The following is a 24,300-nucleotide window of genomic DNA, read 5'->3' as shown; positions in this document are numbered from 1 at the left end:
TCCCTTACTATTGGTAGAATGACCCGCCCCTTCCCATGCCCCACATCCCATCCTCTCCTCAGTCCAAACCAGCCCACTCTTGCTGTTCCCCAAGTCACTGTGGTCCCACCTCCTGTGTTGGGAGTGGGGAGGGACACTCATGCTCTTCTTGGTGTTGTGACTTAATCCTCATTTCTTCAACTTGGCTCTGTGTTCGCCAAGGATAAGAATATGCCTTGGACCTGTGCAGAGGTCTGAAAACACTGGACTCCCCTTAGCTTTGACACCCTAGCTCCTGTTCCACCCCCGCACACCTTCAGGTTCTCTGTGCATCCATGATTGACATCTGATAACCCAGTAGGTGAAGAAGACCAGCAGACTCCCCCACTCTCTCACTACTTCCCTTTGCAGGTTGATAAGGAAGGCCACACCCCAAGTGGGCCACCCAGCAGGATTAAGCCTCCTTCAGAGCTCCTGGGATGCTACTCCAACCAGCGAGCTTGAGTCTGACGTCACATGTCAGCCGGGAGGCCTCTAGGAACAGAAGTCTCCAGCAGCCTCCTACTGAGGCAGCACACTGAAGTTGTGTGTGGGCGTCCCCCACTCCCCATAGGAGCCTCCTGCTCACCCTCCACTCAGGTTTTAATCTTCCCGTGACCGAGGCAGGTACCCATCATGGCGTAATTATGCACCACTTTCTCTGCTATCACAGAACCAGATTTTCTTCCCTTCTGCTCACTGACATGACAGACACCCACTTAGCAGAGAGATTATTAGTATAAAATTACTTTTTGGCCTTTAAATTTAACTATACCATATTCACAGCAATAAAATAAAATCCCCAATCCAGGTGTGCTTTTCAGGGAACGTGTCCGGGGCAATTACCTTCTGATAATGGCATCCTGCACTTAAGCCTTTTGTCTGAGGATCGGGAAATCATTTCCATCCAACTCCATAATGATGTTCATTCTGTAAGGGACAAGAGGTGAAGCGACTGACCTCATAGCGTACATCAGAGATGAAGGAGACTGGGGACCCAGGTGTCTGCTGCTTTGTTCTCTACCTTCTCCCTTTCTGGGTCTTTAGAGAGGCACGGTCCGCCTTCTGTGGCACAGTGCTTGCCCCCAGGTCAACAATCTTCCCTTTTAAGAGCATGAATGAATAGGTTTCTATATTGTGTTTCACAGAGAGGCACTGAATCAGGGGAATGGGGTGCTGAAGATCTGTTACACAGGAGGGCTTAAGTATGGATTCAGTGGGTTCTCGGTTAAAGGGTAGCTGAAGCTGAGCCACACAGGGTGAGCATTGTCTAGGTAAGCTCCTGAACTGTCTCTGTGGCCTTGGGACAAAGGCAGGTCCTCCTGTCTTCACATCAGTAGTACGGCCTGGTTGCACTCCCTGGTTGTCTAACTACATACCCATCCTTCCATTCCAAGTTCCTGGGAGCCAGCTTGCCCCATGTGACCTTCCCCAAGCCACCCAGCCACCAGTTTGTTCTCTCAGTCAACCACTGTGTCACTTTCTCCCTCCACTCTGGTCAACAAATTTGAACTGAATATGTATGGCTCGAAGGATTCAGGCACAGGGCACGAAAGCACTCTCCTTCCTGTAATGTTATTTTTGCTCTTGTATGAATATTTATCCATGTCTGGCGGGATCACTGGGTCCTGACAGAAATGCTCATGTCTTTCCAGTGTGGTATTTCCCCTCGAGCCTGAACATAATCCTGCATGGGCATCAGAGGCTCAGTATTTGCTTAGAACAGCAGTTCTCAACCTGTGGGTCATGACCCCTTTGGCAGACCTCTATCGCCCCCAAATATTTGCATTACAGTTCATAACAGTAGCAAAATCACAGTTATGAAGCAGCAATGAATATAGATTTATGTTTGGGGGTCGCTACAACATGAGGAAGAATATTAAATGGTTGCAGCATTACGAAGGTTGAGAACCACTGTCTTGGAACCTGTGGGAGACAGAAGAGACAATACTGTGGGATCGAAAATGAAACGATACAGTCTTGAGTCCTCATTCTCCAATCTGTCACCACACCCCTCCTATGCTATATGCCTATGATAGTATTAATTGACAACTGGACAGGTAGGAGATAGGCCTCTGCACACACCTGTATGGGGTTGCCTTTAGTTAGCCTCTGAGAAGGTCTGATTGTGTTGATGTGGGAAGAAGACCTCTTAATAATGGGTAGGGTCATCTCCCTGGACCATAATAGAGAGGGCCAGCTGAACAGTAGCATGTATGAATTTATTGCTCTCCTCTTCTGACTGTGGTTGGACATAGCATTGCCAATTGTCTCAAACTCCTGCCTCTACAAGTCCCTGCCACAATGGGCTGTCGCCTGGAACCATCAGTCAAATAAACCCTTTCTCCTTTAAGTTACTTTTGCCAGGATAGTTTATTACAGAAATGGGGGTGGGGGAACAGGACAATGTGAAAGGTTTCAAGAATGAGTTGTGTTCCTTCTGTGTGCTGGCTACCATGGGAACACACTACAGACTGGGCACCTTCACCACTGGTGAGAGAAAGTGAGCACACAGGAGCTGTAGGAAAGGTGGACCATGATGTGCTCTATAACCAAGATTCAGTTGAGGGGCTTTGCAGCAGAGGTGTGGCAGCATCTATTTGGCATCAAGAGAAATGCTCATCCCTTTATAGCCAGCAAATGTATATTGAAAGTATCCAGGCATGCCTCCAGCACCGCTCCTCCAGAGGAGGGAGCCACTTGCCTGAATGGATGATCACGTGGCCGTCTCTGGCGACATCTCTTAGATAATCCGAGCCCTGTGCCCTCTCTGCTCGAGCTGCTCATTGTGAGCCTGGGCAGCCCATGATTACATGTTCCCCTGTAGCAGATCTTTTTCATTTATCCCACAAATATATATTGATGAAGCTGGGCTGATGTTGCAGCTTCATGGAGGAGGACCAGGAGCAGATTCATACTCCAAAACGCAGTGCAGCATTCTCTCCATGCAAACGCACAGGGCCAGGTGGATGGCTCTTCACCCCACCCTAAATGCAGGAGGTATTCTGGGGATCTGAAAGAAGGTTATATATCATCTCATCTCCATATTGGCTTCTAGATCACAAGCTGATTTCCCTACAGGAGCTCATTAACAGTCACAGCCAGCTCTTCCCCTGTGTCCCAGTCTTCCAGTGAAATACCGACTGCGAAGGTGAGAGCTACCGTCACGGTTTGCCTTTTGGTCTCTTCCAGGATTTTCTTCCCTGGAAGCCATCCCGTCAGAGGTGTGCAAGTGATGAAAGTTGGCAAGCTGCAGCTCCATCAAGGCATGTTTCCCCAAGCCATGAAGAATCTGAGGCTGGTGAGTGTGCCAAGACTTGGGTTCGGCCCGGCGTACCTTCCTCTGGCTCTTGCCAGGCCTCTCTACTCAGTATTGCTAAGCTCTGCTTTTAGTGTGTGGGTGCATACATGCCCAAGTGTGCTGGTAAATGTTTAACAGCCGTCTCTAAAAACATTTGTAACAGTTGCCAATTTCTGTGGGATAAATGTACCCAAATGTAATTCGTTCTACACTGTCAGTATAGATGCAACCTGCTTATTATGTATTCTGTGTACCTGTGCATGCACATGTGTGTGCAGGCATGTGCACATGCATGAAGAGGCCAGAAGTCAACTAGGTGTCATTCCTCAAGAGCCATTCACCTTATTTGGGGGAGACATGGGATCTTGCTGACTCCCCAGTGTGCATCCAAGACCTGACTGTCTCCACACCCCCAGCACTGGGAATTACAGGTCTGCTCCTCTAGCCCCAGCTTCTAACACGGCTCCTAGGCCTCGAACTCAGGTCTTCATGTTCACATGACAAAAACTTAACCTATCCTACTATCTCCTCAGGCCCCTAATCATTACAATTTTAACAGTCACTCTGGTGTGAGTCTCAGAACACCAGTACACATGTGCTTGCAAATCACCCTTTCCCCACATCCTCTGAGCACAGTGTCTCTTCTTGCGGTAGGTGAGACCTGCCCATCAGTCTGTAGTCTCTGTATCATTCCCCCTTCCCCTCCCCACTGCCAGGACAGGCTCTTGTCAATACTGACTCTCTAACTTTGAGGTCTTTACAAAGCCTCTACCTTAAATATACTTCCCAGCTCAGAACGCTACTGGTCCTTCAGGGCTCAGCTCTAACGTTTTTTGTTATCTTGGTTCTTACAACTCTTTGCCAGCACTGCCAGTGGAGAACATTCAACATTTTAGTGTGTGTGCGTGTGTGTGTGTATGTGGGGGGGGGTGCATACATGTGGGAGTGTGGGTGTGGATGTGGGTGTGTGTTGGGGGGTGCCCTTCCCAACCCCAGCAGCCTGGAACTCATCACTGCCATCCTTGTAGCTAGTTCAGCATCAGGCAAAAATCCCAAAAATGTATTTGTCGTTGGAGAAATGGGAGGGAAAGGAATGAGAGAGGTCAATACAATCTTAGCAGTCCATGTTGGAAAATGAAATGGAGGGCCTGGGTTAGTGCTGGATACTTTGCTAAAGGGGCACGTAGTTTCACCCTCTTAAGAAGAGCCCAGGGCTCTTCTGGCCTAACATTCCCACACTTCAGAACATCCCCTTGCTGTGACACGGCAGTCATGTGCCAATCTGGCCCCTGTACTGGTGGGTCATAGGAGACCTAGACTATAGGCTTTCTCAGGGAGCCTTTGATACCTGAAGGGAGTCTTCTGGGCCCCAGTACTCTTGTGTCAGAGAGCTGTGGTAGAATGATCAAGTACTGCAGTGAGGCTTCCCAGGGAGTGTCTAATAAAGGGACAAGAAAGGTGATAAATGCCTAAAGGATTTTTAATGCCAACTTGTATTGAACACTAGCCACATTGTCTTTAATTGACAACAGCCATCAGCCAATGGGAACAACTGGGGCTTCCTGGAGGTCCACATCTCTTCTTCTTTCTCTTTCTCCTGCATCTTCCCCAGATGAATGTTAGGACAACCTCCTGCAGTCTCGAAAACTGCCCCTTCTCTTATCTGGTCAAGTATACGTCAACCAGTCCATCCATCTAGACAAATGACACCATGTTCTGCTGTGTGAAGGTTTAAGTAAAAAATAGTAATATGTCAAAAACAAGAAAAGTATTTCTATTCCTGTTTGGAAAATGAAACATTAAGGTGGATATGTGCAAAAACCTCTCTTCAAGACACAGCCAGTTCTGATATATTCTGCTTAATTTACCACGAGTTGTTGATTAAATGCTGCTGCTACTTTGAGTAAGACCCAGTAATACTCTCCTTACATTTTACTGGAGGAGACAGACATGTGAAAGGGTTTTATAATCTACACTGGGTTGCAAGGCTCCTCCCTTCTCTCAACTGTCCCATTTAAGTAGAAGATGCTTTCTGGAAACACAACATCTAGAATTGCCTTCAAGCCTAGTTGAATTCCTGAATGTGATTTTAGAAGAAAGGTGGGTGTCTTAGTTAGGGTTTTACTGCTGTGAACAGACACCATGACTAAGGCAACTCTTATAAGGACAACATTTCATTAGGGCTGGCTTACAGGTTCAGAGGTTCAGTCCATTACCATCAAGGAGGGAGCATGGCAGCATCCAGGTAGGCATGGTACAGAAGGAGCTAAGAGTTCTACAGCTTCATCTGAAGGCTGCTAGCAGAATACTGGTTTCCAGGCAGCTAGGATGAGGGTCTTAAAGCCCACATCCACAGTGACACACCTATTCCAGCAAGGCCACACCTACTCCAGCAAGGTCACACCAACAGGGCCATACCTTCTGAAAGGGCCACACCTATCTAATAGTGGGGGAACTCTGAGAGCACGTTTGGCATTCTTCCACTCTTGGCCGGGGACTGAATCCCTGCTCTCTCCGTAAAGCTTCAGCTGGAACATCAAACGCCCTCAGCTGCAAAGACAACCCCGAGCCAATCCACACAGACGACTCGGTGTGGATGTAGGTGGTGTGGCTTCTGTGGAAGATGTAGGCCATGACCAGGAACCTCTGATGCTTGTCATGTGGCCCGTGACACCTCTTGCCCTTAGTCTATTGAAGTGGAAACTGTCCTTTGTCACCCTGCCCTCATCTTGTGAGGTTACCACACATCATCCAGAAGTTTCTGTTGGAAATCTGCCCAGCATATCCTCCCCTTGGCACCAGAAGTAAGCCCAAGTATGAGCGCCGAGCAAATGAAGACTGTCCTGCGGTGACATACGACTGTCTGCTGGACTTTAAAACATGCTCTCAGCCAAGGTACCTGTTTGACTCTAGACAAGTCCTAGTCTTATTCCAAACACTGTTTGGCATTAAACAAATCCCAAAACCTCTCATATGTTCTTAGGAGTAACTCAGGAGCAGATCTGCTCCCTGGCAACTTGGTAGAGCATCGGGGGTGCCAGGTTTGGTGGTCACAGGCTCAGATTCTAGTCCAACCATGTAGCTTTGTAACTTGAAGCAAGGCACTTAGACTCTCCAATTATGACTTTATCTTCCAGAGGATCACTCTTCTATAGAGTTTACCGAAGTGGTTGGGGCAGTGTTGCGGGTTTGCCTGCCAGTCTCAAGCACTGGAAGACTGTGCTCCTGTTAACTGAGAACCTTATTAAGTATGTTTACTGTTTGGGGTTACACCATGGTCTTCCCTTTGAGGGTGTTACCCCCCAAAGGGAGTGGGGGTTCCTCAAGGGACTGATATATCTTATGTGTCCCCCAATGGCACCAAACACAGACACATATGCCATCCGCCAAACAAAGTCACACTGGAGTGGACTGAATTTCTTAATGAAGAAAGAACATTAGGAGCCCCAGCAGAGCCTGTTCTTTGATTCATGTCTGCAGCACACCCCCTTCTCATGACTATTTCTGGGCAGATGACCCAAACCAGCACAGGACTTCGAGAACGTTTGTGGCCTCTGAGTGCAGGTGCAGGCTGGGGTCTTCCAGCAAAAAGCTTTTCTCCTTCTTCTCTTTCCTTAGCATCCAGGCAACCGGAACAGCAGGAAGGAGGCCATCTGCTTCTTCCTTTGTAACAGCTACCCTCTTTTGATGGATGCGCTGGGCAAAGCCTGGGAATAGGGATTTCAAAGCCCAAGCATGAAGCAGAAATGACCTTCAGAAACAGGAGCAGGAGTGTGTCACCGAGTGTTAGGACCCTGCAGAAGGACCCCATTTGTCGAGCTCTGATGTCCTTTGCTTCTCTCTCCTTGCCTCTCAGCTGAAACGCTCTTCTCGGGACCGCCACAGGGCCGTCAGTTCTGCAGCCCCTCCCTGCACAGTGCTTTCTCTACTCTCATCTCTTGTCCTGTGCCTTGGAAGGCTTTTGTTACTAATTTGACTTCTAGGCCATCAAGGACAACCTTGCTCACCCGGGTATCTCGAGAAGACTTTCCCATGGGATCGTTTGCTGTAGCCTCCCTGACCTGGGTCCCAGGCTGGTCCCTTTGCTCATGGTACTTGACCAGCAGGAGCTGTCCTACAGTCAGCCTTCCTTTGCTTGGGTAACTGTTTTACAACCCAGATCCAGGTTCACTTTGTTTCTCCTCCGCTCATGTTGAGGATCTGTTTGGCTTTGCCTGGTCTCAGACGGGAAGTTCAGGTGTAGGGGTCTGGAAATTGCTCCCTTCACCCTTGAGCACTTGTTGGTTACACCCACTCATCCAGGCAGATTCCACAGCACAACCAAGCTGGCCTCTGCTCCAGTCTGCACCCTGTGTCCCAGCCCCTCTCAACAGCCAGGGCATGCAATTTTCCTCCTCCCATTCCCTGTCCCTCTACAGTAGTCTTTAATCTCCGTGTTCATGTTCACAATCAGGAATCTGATCAGGGCCCCTGCCTTGCCAGAGGAAAGTGAATAGACCTACAGTCTTGTATAGAAGCCCTCAGCGCCTAAGACTCTTTGAGCACATTTGGCCCACCTGCACGTGATGTCACAACTTGGCATGTGGGTCAGTGGGAGGGAGGAAAAGAGGACAAGAGACGTGAAGACACAATAGGCTGTAAGTGCCACTGGTACCATCAGAGCCCCTGGCTCTGGTACTTATGAGTGTCGCCGACTGAATTCCAGTAGGAAATAGTAACATCAGGTATGCGTTTTTAAACAAGAAAGAGAGGAGATATGGCTAGAGAGATGGCTCAGTGTTTGAAAGTACCTGCTGTTCTCCCAAAGGACCTGAGTTCAGTTCCTAATACCCCCTTTAGGAGGCATCCAACCTCTTGTAACAGCTTCAGAGAATCCAAACACCCTCTTCTGACTTCTGTGGGTATCAGTACTCATGTGCATGGAGTGCATGTGTGCATGCATTTACATACACATGCACGCGCGCGCGCACACACACACACCACTTTTTTAATATCAAATTTTTAAAAAGAGGAAGTAAAAGAAAAAATGATGCATAGTGATTAAACTGTCTTAAAGAAAACAAGCACAAATGTCTATCAAAGAGTCTAAACCCAGTAGTAGCAAGGAGCTGAGTGGGAAACCTGGACTTGTGCCTCTGACTGTCACTAGCAAGGTGCTGTCCTTACTCCCTTCTAGAGTGATGTCAGGACCATCCAGCTCGAACAAGGTTTGCATAAAATCCAGATTCCCAAAATGTCTATATTTTAGTTGAAAGTCATTCACCGTACAAAGAACCAGTCTTAATCTTTAAAATAGATCAACAGATACCAGCTTTGAGAGAGCAGATGCATTAGACTCGTTTGACAGTGATGTCACAACAGCCTTTGTAAAGATGCTGCTTCAGCGAGTAATTATAAACACTATTGCAACAAACAAGAGTTGTAGTAAGTAACGTGAAGAGAGAAAGGTGTGACGGAACACACAGAAACCTGAGAGCCAATAAATTCAGGAAGCAAGGGAGGAGAGAGGAACTCAGCGCCAATCACACAGGGAAAAAACATAATAAAAGTCAAATTGAACATGGCCTCGGGGACCCGGGGACTGATGCCTAGTAACGTTAGCTTTCTCACATTCAACTCCCAGAGAGAGAAGAGAAATGGTAAATATAAAAAACACTTGAAACAATATTAGAGGCATCGAAGCTAGAAAAGAAAAACTAGGCAGATGACAAAATCTTATGTGTAAAATGCATACACAGAACATATATAATCATTATATATTATAATTAATAATATAAATTATTGTAACTAATAAATCAATTAGCAAATTAGTATCATCTATCTAAGATCAACATTCATGAGTCATTTGAATAGGAAATTGAATTCTTCCATTTGTAAGATGATAAAATGCTTGGAAATTAACCAAAGTGATGAAAGAAAGACATCAAAATATAAAGTGACATCTCATGCTATGGATCGAAAAACTGAAGATGTAAACATCTCTCAGAGTAGTATATGCATTCCCATCAAAAGCCAATTGTTTTTGTTTTTTTTTTTTTTGCAAAATATAAAAATCAATCTTAAAATTCACATGGAAACCCAAGAGATTTTGCCCTAGCAAAATAGCCAACATGAATCTTTAAAAAAGAACTGAGTTGGAGAATTCCAATTCCCAATTTCAAAACTTACTACAAAGCGATAGTAATCAAATCCATATGCTACTAGTATAAACATGGATATATAGACCAATGCATACACAATAAAAATGCACAATAAAAAAATTCACACACATGGAAAAGCAATTTTCAACAGCACCATTTAATAAGGAAAGGACAGTCACCTCAACACATGGTGTCAGAGAGACTGATGTCCATATACAAAGGCTGATGTGAGACTCACCTAACCATATACAGAAAATAACTCAAATGATCGAGATATCTGAAACATAACAGCTCAAACTACAAACAGATCAAAACAAAAGAGGGAAACCATCAAGATATTGAGATTAGCAATGATTTCTTGACTATAACAACAAAAGCCTGGGAGTTCAAGACCTAGTGGTCGACAAATGGCCTTCACCTTAACTCTAAGCATTATGCATCAGAAGGCCACTTGCCGATGGAGCAAAAGGTAACCAGAGACACACAAAAGCATATTACTCAGCCCTGAAAGGAATGATGCTCTCCCACATGCTCCACCCTGATGAACTCTGAAGATATTACCCTAATTTAATACAACATGCATGTACTGTGTGATTCTGCATGTGTGAGGCACCTAGAACGGCTGCTCACAGCAGAAGGCAGGGTGGTGGTTACCTGGATCTGTAGGGAAGGCATAGGTAGGTGCTCTCGTGCTGTGTGGCAGGGACACCTTTTCAGCATAGCATGATGCAGATGTTCTGCACGTGGATGGCAGGCACGGTTGCCCAGTAGCATGGATGTTCCTCTGCCGCTAACCAATACATCTAAGGATAGTCCTCTCAGTTAGTGCTGTGACAAAATGCCACAGCCAAAAGCAACTCAAAGAGGGCAAGGTTTTTTCCACCTTACAGCTTGTAAGTTCAACACTGAGAAAAGCCAGGGCAGGAGTTTAGAGCAGGAACCTGGAGGCAGAAGTTGGAGCAGAAGCCAACTGCTCCGACTTGTTCTTCCTGAATTGCTGTCTGCTTTCTTATACAACTCAGGACCCACAATGGCCCCCCATATCAGTCATCGGTGAAGAAAATGCCCCACAGACTTGCCCACAGGCCAATCTGGTGAGGCCATTTTCCCAACTGAGGACTCCTGTTCCCAAATAACTCTAACTTGTATCAAGTTGACACAAAACTAGCCAACTAACATGATAAAGTTTTTTAAAGTCTATATTAAAGTATGTATTACATATATTATTATAATAGTTTTCCTATGTGATGGAAAACTACCTGAATTTGGCAAGAGATATAAAGCTAAGTAAATGCCCCCCTCCCCCAAATTAAAACCAGAAGACATTCTCACCCAGATTCATTACTCAAATAAAAATGAAACCCAAAACAAATACTCAGCATAGCAGAGGATAAAATGATTCCCTGCTGAGAGGGGAAGAACCACCTGAACCAGAGTGGTTCACTAGAAACCCTACAGAATAGCACCTTGTCTTCAAGTGTGTGTGTGTGGGGGGGAGTTGTTAATCCCCAAACCCAAATTCAGCAAAAACATTGTTCAAGCACTGGAAAGGAAACCAAGCTGTTCACAGCTGTAGGAAAACTAAAAGACCTTGCCACCATCAGGCCTCACCTAAAAGAATTGCCACCCTAAATCCTCGAAAACAAAAGAAAAATGACAGAGGAAGAACTCTTGAAGCATCAGGAAGAAAGGCTACAATAAGCAAAAGTATGAATGAGTAGAATTTCTGTCTCTTCAGTTTTCCATGTTGACAGTTGAAGGAAGTGAGAAGTGTCTGTCTGAGGTGGTTCTAGAAGTCTGTGGTGAAATAGCTGAATACTTAGATTTGGGGTTGAGGGTAAAGGTAGAGAGAAGGGACGTCGCTCTCTGTGATTCCAACTGGTAAAAGTGAAGATACCAGTAGACTATAATGAGGAAGGAGGGGTGGTCTAAAACAACCACTTCTTAAACACTGCCGTGTAAAGGAATGCACTCAAAAGCACTACAGGGTGGAAAGGCCGTGTGGCTCAGTTGGTAGTGAGCTTGCCTTGCTCACACAAGGCCAGGGCTTTGATCTCTAGCATCTCATTACATGAGTGTGGTGGTGCTCTCCTGTAATCTCAGTGCTGGGGAGGTAGAGGCAGCAGGGTGGCAAGTTCAAGGTCATTCTTACCTACATAGCAAGTTCAAGGCCAGCCTAGACCACACAAGAACTTATATAAATAAATAGACCTTTAAATGACATATTAAAAGAGATATGGCAATTCAAGAGGATTCTAAAAAACAAAAGACACACCAAAATAGGCAGAAAGAACAAACAAAAAATAAAATGTAAAACTAATGTAGTATTAATTACATTGTAAATATAAATGCCTATATAAATATATAAACATATATATATATATATATATATATATATATATATATATGATCTAAATCAATAGTTTTCAACCTCTGGGTTATGGCCCCTTTGGGAGGCAAGTAACCCTTTCACGGGGATCTCCTAAGACCATCAGAAAATACAGATATTTTCATTGCAATTCATAAAAGTAGCAAATTACAGTTATGAAGTAGCAACAAAAATCATGTTATGTTTGGGGGGGCACCATAATGTGAGGAACTGTACTAAAGGGTCACAGCATCAGGAAGGTTGAGATCCACTGGTCTAAATACTCTGGAGGACAAAAAGTTAGTAGAGCAGATATATTTGAAAGCAACCCAAGTATGTGCTGTCTATAAGAGACTCTTTAAGCATAATGCTATGGACAGACTGAAAGTAAAAAGAGAAGATACAGCGTGAAAATAGAATCAAATAGCTGCAGTGGCTATGTTAATATCAGGTGCGTAGATTTCTTACTAGAGATGAAGGACCTACAGTGGAAATGTAGTCGGTCTACCCACAGATGCAACAACACTAAACATAGCTGCATCAAAGCACACAGTTTCAAACAGCACAGACAAAGCCTGGTACAGCTCTACCATGGAGGCTGAGGCAGGAGGATTACTATTTGGAGACCAGACTGGCCACCCTAGCAAATTCAAGGCCAGTCTGGGTAGCATGGCAAGGCTCTGTCTCAAAACCTAATCAAACCAAACCTGTAGACCTGAAAGAAAACAGAAAACTCCAAGTGTACATGAAGCCTGTCTCTACACTTCATAAAGCAACTAGACAGAACATTGACAAAGAGGGAGGGAAATCTATTACTGCCACTAGTGGTGTTTATAAAGTACCCTACCCAGAAAGGCAGAAGAGACACCCTTCACAAGCATGTAAAGAACACACGTCACAGGAGAACCCACGACACACTCTGGGCCATTAGACAAATAATCAATTCATGTGAATGGTTTATAAGTGTAAGAGATAGATAAATGCTCTGGCCTCGGTGGAATCAAATTAGAAATCAATAACAGTACTTGGAACAAAATCAAGGCTCCATCCCCCCACCTCTGTCTGGTGTGGTATGTCACACAGCACAGTGCAACCAGAGGTGTACTTTCATCCGATGACAAGGTCTGGGGAAAGCACCACTCCTTCAGAGTCTCTGGCACTGTGTTAGTATTGATTGGGTTGGTTCTGGAGAGATTGCTCACCGTTGAGAACATTTACTGCTCTTGCAGGTTAATTCCCAACGCTCACATGGTACCTTTACACCATCTGTAACTCCAGCTCCAGGGGATCCATTGCCCTCCCCTGGCTTCTGAGGGAACTAGGTAAACATGGAGGTGCACATGCATGCATGCAGGCAAAACACTCGACATATAAAATAAATAAATATTTTAAAATGTTGACAGATTAGGATAACACAATAATGTGCGTGCATTTTGCCTGAATGTATGTGTGTGAACCATATGTGTGCAGTGCCCATGGAGGGTAAGAGAAAGGCACTAAATCTCCTGAAACTGAAGTTACAGGGAGTTGTGGGCTGATTTATGGGTGCTGGGAACTGCACTGGTGTCTTCTGCAAGAATAATAGCTCAGCGCTCTTAACCCCAGGACCGTCACTCCATCCCCAACACAGCAGCTCTTTCTGGCCTGGTTTCTGCCACTGACCACGTCTGGACCCCCCTCCTGTGGGCACCCCAACACTCTGCTTCCTCTGTGATGACTTCATAGGCACAAGCTCTCTGACAAGGCCAGAGCCCCTCCCACAGCAAGGGCCCCCGACCTAGACCCTGGAGCTGCCTGTCAGTGTAGCGTACATGAGTGAGCAGGTGATCCCTCCAAGGATATTTAGCCTCCCTGGAGCATAGCCCTGGAGCATACCTGACGCTTAGAGTGGGTCTTGGATGGTGTAGAGTGGTGTGGGGTCTGCAGGGATGCTTCTGAGCTCACATGGGGCCTCAGAGACGTTGGTGTGTCCTGCTGCCTGCCGCAGTCAGTGGCTCTGGAGCGGCCTGTGGGCACAGATTTGCTTGATGTCCCCTACTGAATGCCACGTCCACCTCCCCTAGCCCACACAGGGCTTTCATCTTGGGATGGACAGAAGGAGGAAACTCTCATCCGTGTCCCGCTGTGGTGACCCGATACACGGGCTCTTAGCATGTGTTTCTTCTCCTTCTGATTTTTATATCCATATTCAAATCATGCTCAGGGAAGTCATTTATTGTACTCCCCAGGCTCACAGTAGAAAGCATATGAGATCCTTGATAAACTTAATATATTTATATTAAAAATTAATAAGAAAGCCACATTGTTTCCAGCTTTAAATCATAATTTGATCTCATTCATTCTATTTAATACATGGTCACAATTCTAAAATTACGTTTTTTAAAAAAAAAAGATGTGAAGAGATGGAAATGTGTCGTGGGAGCCTTTTCTTTATTTCTCTCATGCGGCCGACTGTCTACATTGCCATTTCCAGTGTAACATTCGGAATCCGTATGGGGGTGTAGCGCATCCCGCTGGAAGCTTCAAATGAGTCCTCCGTGCGAGACTGCATGCAGGCTCCTTTTAAATGCTACCATTAAAAAATAAAATTTAATGGCAAGAGAGAAGCTTTTCCCAAACCAAGCCTGCTCCAGTTTAAATTTCCTTAATCTGTTTTATACTCCACTACAGGAAATTAAACTGGAATTGTCCCCTCTGACGTGTACATGTGCGGCATTTGGGAGGTGCTGAAGGCAGAGAGCCTCAGCTCCCAGCTGCCATTGCTCTGGCTTGCCCAAGATTTACTGCACCTTCATTTGGGGGCAGGGGGCGAGGTGAAAGGAGGCAGTCCTCACCTTCAGCTGAGCTAACGGGGTGACCTGAGCCCATTCAGGGCTCCCTTCCATCCCAGGCACATATTTGCCCCAGGACCATGACAGACACAAGTGGTGCCCCATTCCACAACCAGATCTCGTCCTCCATCACCAGGCCTGCCCGTTCATGTCAAATCACTGACGCCTTCAGACACATGGAAGTCGCTGGCAAACTTATCCATCTTTTTCTTCTTATTCTCAGTTTCTCTTCTGTATATGACTATCACTCAGAGAGAATCTTGTTTACTAATTATAACTAAGCTCTTATTTCTACACACATGCTTGGGAAAACACAGATCAACCTTCCACTGCCAGGGTGACAAGAAGCAGGCATTGTCATTAGGCTGTGGGTCAAGTTACAGAGAGGCCCAGGTCCCTCTCCAGGTGGAGAACCCCTGAAACACAGCCAGCAGGCAAAGCTTCCCTGCTTAGGAGCTGTGAGAACAAGCCAGCAGAGGGCGCTGTGGCAGCTGAGCCCTTTCTCAAGGCGGGATGCAGGGGCTCTAGCAGAGAACATTTACCCCCTGCTAATCACAAGCACAACCAGCCCCAGGTAAGTAGAAGGGGACCAGACAGCCACAGTGGCTTTCAAGTAGGAGAATTTGCCATGAAGGTTCTTTCTGATCCAGAATCCTCTGTAGTGACAACCATCATACGGGTCCCTGTCTCAGACCCCAGCATGTCCAGCGCAGCAGAAGGCCCAGGGCAGAGCAGGGAAAAGAGAATAAAACATGAGGCCAGATGTTGCTTTCTAATCTTCTCCCAGAGCTTGGCTGCCTGCAAGGTGGGGCAGCTCCTGCTCTTCCCCTCTATTCCAGCAAGCCCTGCCCTGGGATATGTGTGCAGTAACTGCAGGACAGACCCGTGCAGATGAACAAGAAACAAGTACCTGCGTCCCTCCTGTGGGCCTGACTGCCAGTGTTAGTCCAGAGATATTTTCAAATGTCCTTTTATTTTCTCCAAACATTGATCTGTAACCCTGTCTCCTGCCTCCCCACCACACACAAACACACACACACACACACACACACACACACACACAGGTTGAGGGAGAGACAGAGATAGGCAGCAGGCAGCAGGCAAGCAAACAGACAGTAGACAGACTACTTTCAATTTTCTTTTTCTCCTAACATCTAACTGTAGCCACATCTTCTGTCGTCAGACAGACAGACAGAGAACACCTTTACAGAAACCCGAGGAGAAGCCAGGAGCACAGGCTGACAGCAGCTACCAGTCTAAAGCTTTCTCGCCCTGCCTTCAGTCTTCCTCTCTGTGGAGGAGAGGGTGTCTGACTTGAACGTAGCGTGGACAGAGAAAGGGGCCTCACTGTGAGACCACTCAGTGCTTTCCAGCTCCAAAATCTCTGCAGCCAGAAGGGTTTATCCCAACAAATGCTTAGCAGAGTACAAGTAAAAGAAACACACGCACAACAATAATAGCACCAGGAGCGAACCCATAGACTGAAATATCTGTGTCTCTTCAAGAGTGGTTTATGAAATAATATCCACAGACATGGCAGAGCTGTCCACACCTGTAAAGGGTGAATCATGCTGACCTTAGATTAGCACCAAGTAGTAGACAATGGCTGTGATTTCTGGGAGTTACTGTCCCTGTCCTCAGTGGGGTGTGGAGGTATCAGGTTGTCCTGGAGCCCATTGCCTGGTGCTTCACAGCCATCAGCACCACACTGTAAAGGGTCTTTAGAGCACACTCACACTGGATACAGTAGCTTTGGATTCCCTCCCCTCTTCACATCCTGCCTCCCATTGAACAGTGCATGGTGCTGCTGCTCGGGCCACACATCTATGTGTGGCAAACCATCCAACGACTCAGGAGAGTGGAGAACAATAAGATTATGTTCACAGTTCTGGGCCAGGAATTGGAACTGAACACAGCAGGTGTGGCAGTTTGTATATGCTTGGCCCAGGGAGTGGAGCTATTAGGAGGTGTGACCTTGTTAGAGTAGGTGTGTCACTGTGGATGTGAGCTTTAAGACCTTTGTCCTAGCAGCCTGCAAGCCAGCCTTCTGCTAGTTCCTTTCAGAACAAGATGTAGAACTCTTAGCTCCTTCTGTGCCATGCCTGCCTGGATGCTGTCATGTTCCTGCCTTGATGATAATGGACTGAACCTCTGAACATGAAAGCCAGCCCCAATTAAATGTTGTCCGTATAAGAGTTGCCTTGGTCATGGTGTCTGTTTGCAGAAGTAAAATCCTAAGACAGCAGGAATGGGTCTCCAGCTTTTCCACAGTGCCTGGCTGGCTTCTGCCTGGATTCTGGGGTCATCTAAAGCCTTGTTGGGAGTTAGTCACCCACAGCTGCCCACATGTGGCCTCTGTATCTGGCTAGGACTTCCTCAGGGCTTGGAAGCTGCTGTCCCAGGAGCAAATGCTAGTGACCCAGGCAGAGACTTCTTGCCTCTAGGTTGCTGACTTTATTTCTGCTCTGCTCTCATCCTGGAGGATTCACAAGCTCTGTCCATTTTTTTTTTTTAAAGTTCTAGAGGTTGAATGTCAAGACTTAGTAACAGGCTGAGCATGGAAGCCAGAGGAAGGGACTGTCAAAATGTCAACACCATGCTAGCATATCCCTGGAAGAGAATGTTAAATATACGTGTGTTAAGCTGGGCATGGTGACACACGCCTTTAATCCCAGCACTTGAGAGGCAGAGGCAGGCAGATTTCTGAGTTCGAGGCCAGCCTGGTCTACAAAGTGAGTTCCAGGACAGCCAGGGCTATACAGAGAAACCCTGTCTCGGAAAACCAATCTATATATACACATGTGTTGTATATAGTCATTAAGAACCTGGAGGTGAGAGTAAGATGCAAGAAAAAGAATTACCATGGGCTAGCGAGACAGCACAGCGTGTGAGAGAGCTTGCCACCAAAATGGCAGCCTGTGGTCTATCTCTGGAACCCACAGGGTGGGAGAGAACTGGCTCCCTCATTTGTCTTCTGACCCCCATAAGCACACCTCGACACAGGCATAGCCCCCCATCCCCCAACACAAAATCAAAAGGTTTAAAGCCTGTTGTGGGGGAAGCAACACACCATTTCTTTTGCTCGACATAATGGCCTTTGTGAGAATGACTAAAACCCTCCACTAGCCACCTAACCCTGTGTATCAGTATAGTCACTGAAGATCTTGTCCGCCCCAGGATGCCCAGTATGGAGTCTGCCTTCTAAACACCCTGGTAGCACACATGCCACCTGTATTCTGGCTTTGTCAACCACAGCACTGCCTACTCCTTAAAGACTGGTTTCTCGCCTGTGGGCCACAGGACTCCTAGTCTTCTGGAAACCATGAGAAGCCAGAGAGGGACCTGTCTGTTTTGAGGTATTAATCAGTTACCTGTCCTTTCTCCTTAGGCCTTTGACATTATGAAAGTGACCCACGGCCGAGAACACAGCCTGATTGAAGATTTGATTCTTCTCATGGAAGAATGTGATGCCAACATACGAGCCTCCTAAGGACCCCCAGAAGGACGGGGAAGGTGGCGCACCCTCCATCAAACGCCTTACTGAGGTCACACGCTCTGTGGTATTTGCTGTGTGGACCTCCTGGAGAAATTGCCAATGTGTTTATGTGGGTAAATGTGTTTATGTGGCATGTCGTGAGAAGTCTTACTCGTGATAGAGCAGAACCATTACAATAAATACAAAAGACGAGTCCAAAATGACACTGGCAACTTGGCTTTGCCCATTCTTGGGTGGTTTTGATGGTTAAGATGTCAACATTGGAAACAGGAACTTTCCAAAAGAACAATGAAATTCCAGGCAGCACTCGAGAGGCAGAGGCAAGTGGATCTCCATGAGTTCGAGGCCAGCCTGGTCTACACAGTGAGTTACAAGACAGGCATAGCCTTGTAGAGAGATCCTGTTCCAGAAACAGAACAAAAATAGGGTAGAATATGTTCAAGTTTCCTCTATGTGTATATATAGAAGTAAATGGATAAAAGTAATCATTTTCACATATACTTTTAAACACAAGTGTATATCAAGATTTTTTTTATTGTTGTACTTTTATCTTAGCTGAGATGTCTTAATTGTACTTATTAACGTGGTTCACTGTGATATTTCTATATCTGAATATACACACATGGCGCCCACTTGTCACTGAGGAACTCTGGCCTTCGTTTATTTTCCTGCCTCCATGGTTCACCGTTTCTCACACCCCACCCCAACTCCCTCCTGACTCTTACACAGGAGGGGGAAAGCACAGTACTTGTCTCTGTCTCCGCCTTATTTCCCTTTGTATAATTTCCTCCAGTTCTTTCCACTCTGCCGCAGCTGACAGAGGTTCACTCTTCTTTATGGCTGAGTAATAGCCCATTATTTGTATGTACTTGGTACATATTGGCAAGCACCTGTGGTAACTGTAGCCTTGGCGATTATGAATGGCTTCACAGTAGACATGTCAAGCAAGTATGTTTGGGTTTAATTTCCCTTTGACATACACCTAGAAGTGGGATGGCTGGGTCCCGTGGTGGTACTCTTTTAACTTCTTAGATGAACCTCCTCCATACTCTCTTTGGCTTTAGGTTCCCATCAATAGCATATGAGAGTTCCTGTTCTCCATGTTCACGTCAGCATTTGTTATAGGTTTTTTTTCTTGCTTTGCTGTTAGCTTTAATCACATTTTAACTGGCGTACATGATATTTCATCATAGTTTCGATTTCCCTGATGACCAATGGTATTGATTGTGCCTCGTGTATTTGTGACTGCTCGGAACAGTTGTTCACTTTGTAATCAGATTCTTGCTTTTTTAATTCCTTACCTGTTATAAATATACTATGTATTGTGGATATGACTCCTTCACTGGGAGGGTGGTTGGCAGACAGTTCTCTAGTTCTGTAGATTGTCTTTTCCTCTGCTCTTTTGTGTGCTGTACAGAGAACTTCAGTGTAATTGTCCGTCTTCGGTTCTGATCCCTTCGCTTCTATAATCACATAAAGCCATTACTTATTCCAGCTTCTACGATACTCCATTGCCCTTACTGACGTGTTCCCATGCATGTTCCCAGCTTGATCTTGCATTTGGTCTTTGGTCCATCATGAGCTGAGATCCCTCCATCGTGAAAAGGTTCAGTTTCCGTCTTGCCTGTGGCTGTCTGCCTTGCCTGCACACTTTGTTGAAGAGGGAGCCACACAGCCTTTGTGGTTTGGGCACCTTTGTCAAGGAGGAGCTGGTTCTATGCTTGCGGGCGTACTTTTGGGCTCTCCGTTCGGTCCCACGGGTCCCTTGATCTATGGCCATGCCGTTTCTGCTGGCACGGCTCTGCAGTATGCCTTGCAATCAGGTGCCATGCTGCCTCTGGCCTCACTGGCTTTGCTCGGGATGATTTTGTCTGTCCTGAGTCTGTTCTGAAGAAGCAGAATTCTGAAACATTGCCTTTACTCCTCTGCAATGAATAACTACGTGTTATTTCCTCCTGAATGCCTCTCCAACACAGGAACCATCATCTCAAATCCTAGGTCTAGGCCATTTCCGACATCACTGGGAAAACACTGTAAGGCTCACACAAAAAGGACAAGATACTGAAGTTAACTCTTTGTATAAATCTTTGCTGTGCTTTGTAATTCTTTGTGTGTGTTAAAATCTTCTTAACCCCTTTTCTTCTGTAATTGCTTGAGTCTGTGCTTTGGTGTGCTGGTGGGCGGAGCACAGAGCTCTATTGCCCTGTAGTAAACTGTGTTCTCGTTTTCATTCACCTTAGCCTGGCTTCCTCTGCTTTTGTTGTCTTTTCCATTTCCCCAACCCCTTGGCCTGCTTCTCTATCTTTCTGCTTTAGAAAAATAACAAAAATGTTTCCCTTGTCCAAAAAAATAAGTTGAGCCTTGTATGGCTCACTGGTCCTGGAAGCAGTGTGGTCCTTCCTGTTCCGGTGAGATTCTGGTAGTAAACCAGGCCGGTGGGGCTGCTGCAGATGAAATGGTTCTTAGATAGTAGGCCCCCATCCACTCCTTCTGTTACAGGGATACAGGTGCAGGGCGTGAAGGCAGAACCCATAATAGTGGCCCTCCGAGGGAGGGAGGCAGAAGACACTGTCAAAATGACACATGGTTGTCAGAGCCTGAAGGGGTAGACCTTAAGTTAGAGCAAAGAAAGCTGACAGCAGGAAACTGGGACCCACCTGACCAACATCTGGTGCCATGGAAACGATGACATGTTTAGGGTGTCCTGAGCTCCAGGGCCGTTTCCTAAGGTTGCTCCTGCTCATGCCCCAGCTGTCATGCAGCCAGCACATCCCTAAGGCAGTGCTGTCTCTGCTAGCCACAGTAGCATATAGTGGGCATCTGAAGGCCTTTTCACGAGTGAGGAAAGAAGTCTGACGTCAGGTGCACTAGAACCCCGCCCCAGATTTGCTAAGTAACTCTGAGAGGACCTTGACTTCAGCCTTTTGAGAGGCCAGTTATATCCAATTCATCAGATATGTATTAAATGATTCTGATGTTTTCAGGAAATGTGCACACAAAGGCCAAATAAAACTTGCATGACCTCCCAAATGTATACTGAGAGAACTTGCATTTGTTAGCTTATGCTGTATAACAAACAGCCCCAGAACATAACTTGGTTTAGCTCATACTGCTGTAGGTCAGCACTTTGAGCTGGACATTCCTGGTTTGTCCCGGGGCTGATTGGTTGTGAATCGTTTCTGTTATTGGTAGGTCACTTGCAGAATCAGAGTGACTAGGTGATACGGCACCTTAAATTGGCTAACCAGCAATGTCCACAGGCCTGGAGAGTTCCAGGATCAGTAAGTCAGTCAACTCCCAGCCAACCAGTGCTTTTCAAGCCTGCTTCTATCACATTGACTTTAGTCCCATAGGTCAATGCCAACCCCAAGGCATGGATATGTGTTCCCATCTTTGTAGAAACAGCTACAGTCCCTCTGCAGGGGAATAGCCACAGGAGTGGGGAATGGTGCAGTCCGGGCCCTTCACCACAGCAGTCCTGAAACTATCTTTATGTTATGGAACACTTAACAAGTACAATGAAATATACACTCCGTACTTCAGAAATAGACCAGAATAATTTGCCATTCCAATCCAGATTCTTAGAACACTTCGGGGCCCATCGGTAAATTCTCTGGCGTTCTCATCAAATGAAAAACAAACTTCCTACATTCTAGAAAGATGGGGGTGGGGGATGGAACCAAGAGATGGGGATCAAGAGAGAGCTGTATAGTTTGCCCCCCTTTAATTCACTGGGGAAATGAAAGGCCCCAAGAGAAAGTCAGGGAGTAACTTCCATGGCCCATGGGCAGAGCTTGTAGATAGGATGCTGTGCTCGCCAGCTTTCTGAATGAAATTTATCAGTCACTGATAATCCTGGATTAAGAGATTTGTCTTCATGCCTCCTAGAGAAAATCCGATGGGCTTTGAAATCCCTCTCTGCCAGCGTATGTGAGGATGAAGGCATCCTGCGTGAACCCAGTTTTAATACAAAGCAAACATTTAAGCGAAGGTAAACATTTACCCAATAAAATTTGCAAAATAATTTTGGCAAAGAGGGAAACGGTCAGAGAACACAATTTAAAATCTGTGTCGCCAGTGGCTGAGGATTGATTGCGGCCCCAGCCTCTATGAGGCCTTCCCATTAATCCATGGTCATTGTAGCGGCAGGCTTTTCTCACGTCAGTAACTTGACGCCATTAGCCGCTCCTCTGGGATGAGAACACATTCTAACTGAAAATGAACATCCCAGGCATAATTTATAGCCGTGCCACATGAATGCCAAGAGTGTGAGGAGGAAGCTACTTGGGAATCCACTCATGGTGGTTACCCAGACCTGACTTCCACTAAGCAAGACCCAGACGGCTGCAAACCACAGGCCCCCAGTTAGACTTGGCTGCAGGAAGGAAGGGAAATTCCAGACAGGAGCCAGATGTCCTGAAAATCCCCTCCTAGTCCAGCCAGTCAGGAGTGGAGGCAAGGCTCCCATAGCGGAGCCCACCAGGGTTCATCAGGGAGAGGTCTCTGGGCATTGTCTGTGAAGTACCTTGAAATCTTCATGGCGAGCAGTCACAGGAGGGAGCCCCTTTCCTCTGAGGTCTACAGGAGATTGAGCTGATGGAAGAAGAAGCAGCACCCCGAATCCAAGCCAGAAGCCTCCTGAACACTGGGGCTTTGTAAACATGACGGTGAGGATGCTCTCGGCATGTTCACCACTAATCCATAGCAGCCAGTTCTCGTCCTCTGTGGTCATCTCAGATCCACCATTGCCCTTCCGTTCAGCCTCCAAATGTCCCTTCTCCTCTACCTAAGGAACACATCTATGCAGCCTCTGAAGTACCTTTTAAATCTCTCATCCATTCCCAGAAATTTCACAGGCTCCAGCATCATCCCTCAGCTGCTGGGAATGCCTCATCCCTCTCTCCTGCAGTCCTCCCGCCCTCCTCCCACAGAGCGGCAGAGGTGCCTCCCTTCATCATGCCCTCGTGAAACTCCTCTGCTCAGAATCAGAATGGCTCTCTATTGCTACCCTGGATCTAGTCCTCCTGGCCCTGAGCTACAAACCCCTGTCCGAATGTTATATGCTGGGAATCAAACTTGGCTCCTCTGAAAGAGCAGCCAGTGCTCTTAACAGCTGAAGCATCTCTCCTGCCCCTACATTTACTATTAAAATTTGTTTTCAATTGGCATAGAAAGCATGCCCCAGCCTATGGACCTAACCTGCTATTCCAGAGGGACCAGCTTCCCAGTCCCAGACCTCAGCCTTTCTCAGGGCCGTGTGTGTGTGTGTGTGTGTGTGTGTGTGTGTGTGTGTGTGTGTACACACGAGTACATGCATACAAGGATGTCGCTGTAGTATATGAGAGGGAGAAATGGAGGTTTGAGGAACTGCAGAGAGAGGCTAATAGCATATATGTGACATGAAAGTGAAAAGGAGAGAGGGGGATTCACCCACATATGTATAAAGTACATACAAATATACCACAGTGAAACCCACTACACACACACACACACACACACACACACACGTATAAACTAAGGACATACAAAAATACCACAGTGAAGCCTGCTTCTTTCTATGCCAAGTGAAAACAAATGTTAACAGTCAGTGTAGGGGCGGGAGAGATACTTCAGCAGTTAAGAGCACTGGCTGCTCTTTCAGAGGACCCAAGTTCAATATCCCCAGCACTTAGAAGGGCAGCTCACAATCATCTGCAACTCCAGTTCCAGGAGATATGATGCCCTCTTCTGACCATCGAGGGTACCAGGCACTCACATGGTGCACAGACGTAACATACAGGCAAATGCTTACACAGATAAAATAATTTTTAAAATAATTATTTTCTTTTCAAGTAAATGTAGAGTAAAAACTGTAAGGTGCAGCTCTGGTTCTCAGCTGTTCTTCATGTCTGTGTTTTTGCTTAACTTGCGGGTAAACTGTCTCCCGTTTTACTGTCACGTTTTATAGGTCTCTTTTAATTCCACTGCTCTTACTGTGAATTTACAAGAGTTCTTGTTGATCCTTTAGTTACTGAAGGATAAAAAGGAAAGGAAAAAAAAACACTGAAATTTATTTGTTTTAAAAAATATTGCCCTATTCATCTGAGCTCAGTATATTATCTCTCTGGGGATATTAAAGATGTGAGAGAACCTTGATTTCTTTTTCC

The 24,300-nt window shown here is 46.2% G+C and overlaps 1 protein-coding gene across 2 annotated transcripts in view; it reads left to right on the top strand.

The window, feature by feature from the left end:
- The window catches only part of Smyd3 (SET and MYND domain containing 3), a 564,386-nt gene extending 543,186 nt beyond the window's left edge, over positions 1-21,200 (top strand). For both annotated transcript variants that reach the window (XM_021197509.2, XM_021197510.2), the window contains 2 exons: positions 3,211-3,319; positions 18,047-21,200. In XM_021197509.2, coding sequence (XP_021053168.1) covers positions 3,211-3,319; positions 18,047-18,148 — 211 coding nt within the window. In that variant the 3' untranslated portion in view covers positions 18,149-21,200. The remainder of the gene's footprint in view (positions 1-3,210; positions 3,320-18,046) is intronic.
- Positions 21,201-24,300: the final 3,100 nt, after the last annotated feature.

The sequence above is a fragment of the Mus pahari genome, chromosome 5 (genome assembly GCF_900095145.1).
Source record: "Mus pahari chromosome 5, PAHARI_EIJ_v1.1, whole genome shotgun sequence".
In the NCBI taxonomy this organism is placed as follows: Eukaryota; Metazoa; Chordata; class Mammalia; order Rodentia; family Muridae; genus Mus; species Mus pahari.
The sequence above is the reverse complement of the archived record's forward strand: the minus strand, read 5'-3'. Positions and strand labels throughout refer to the sequence as shown.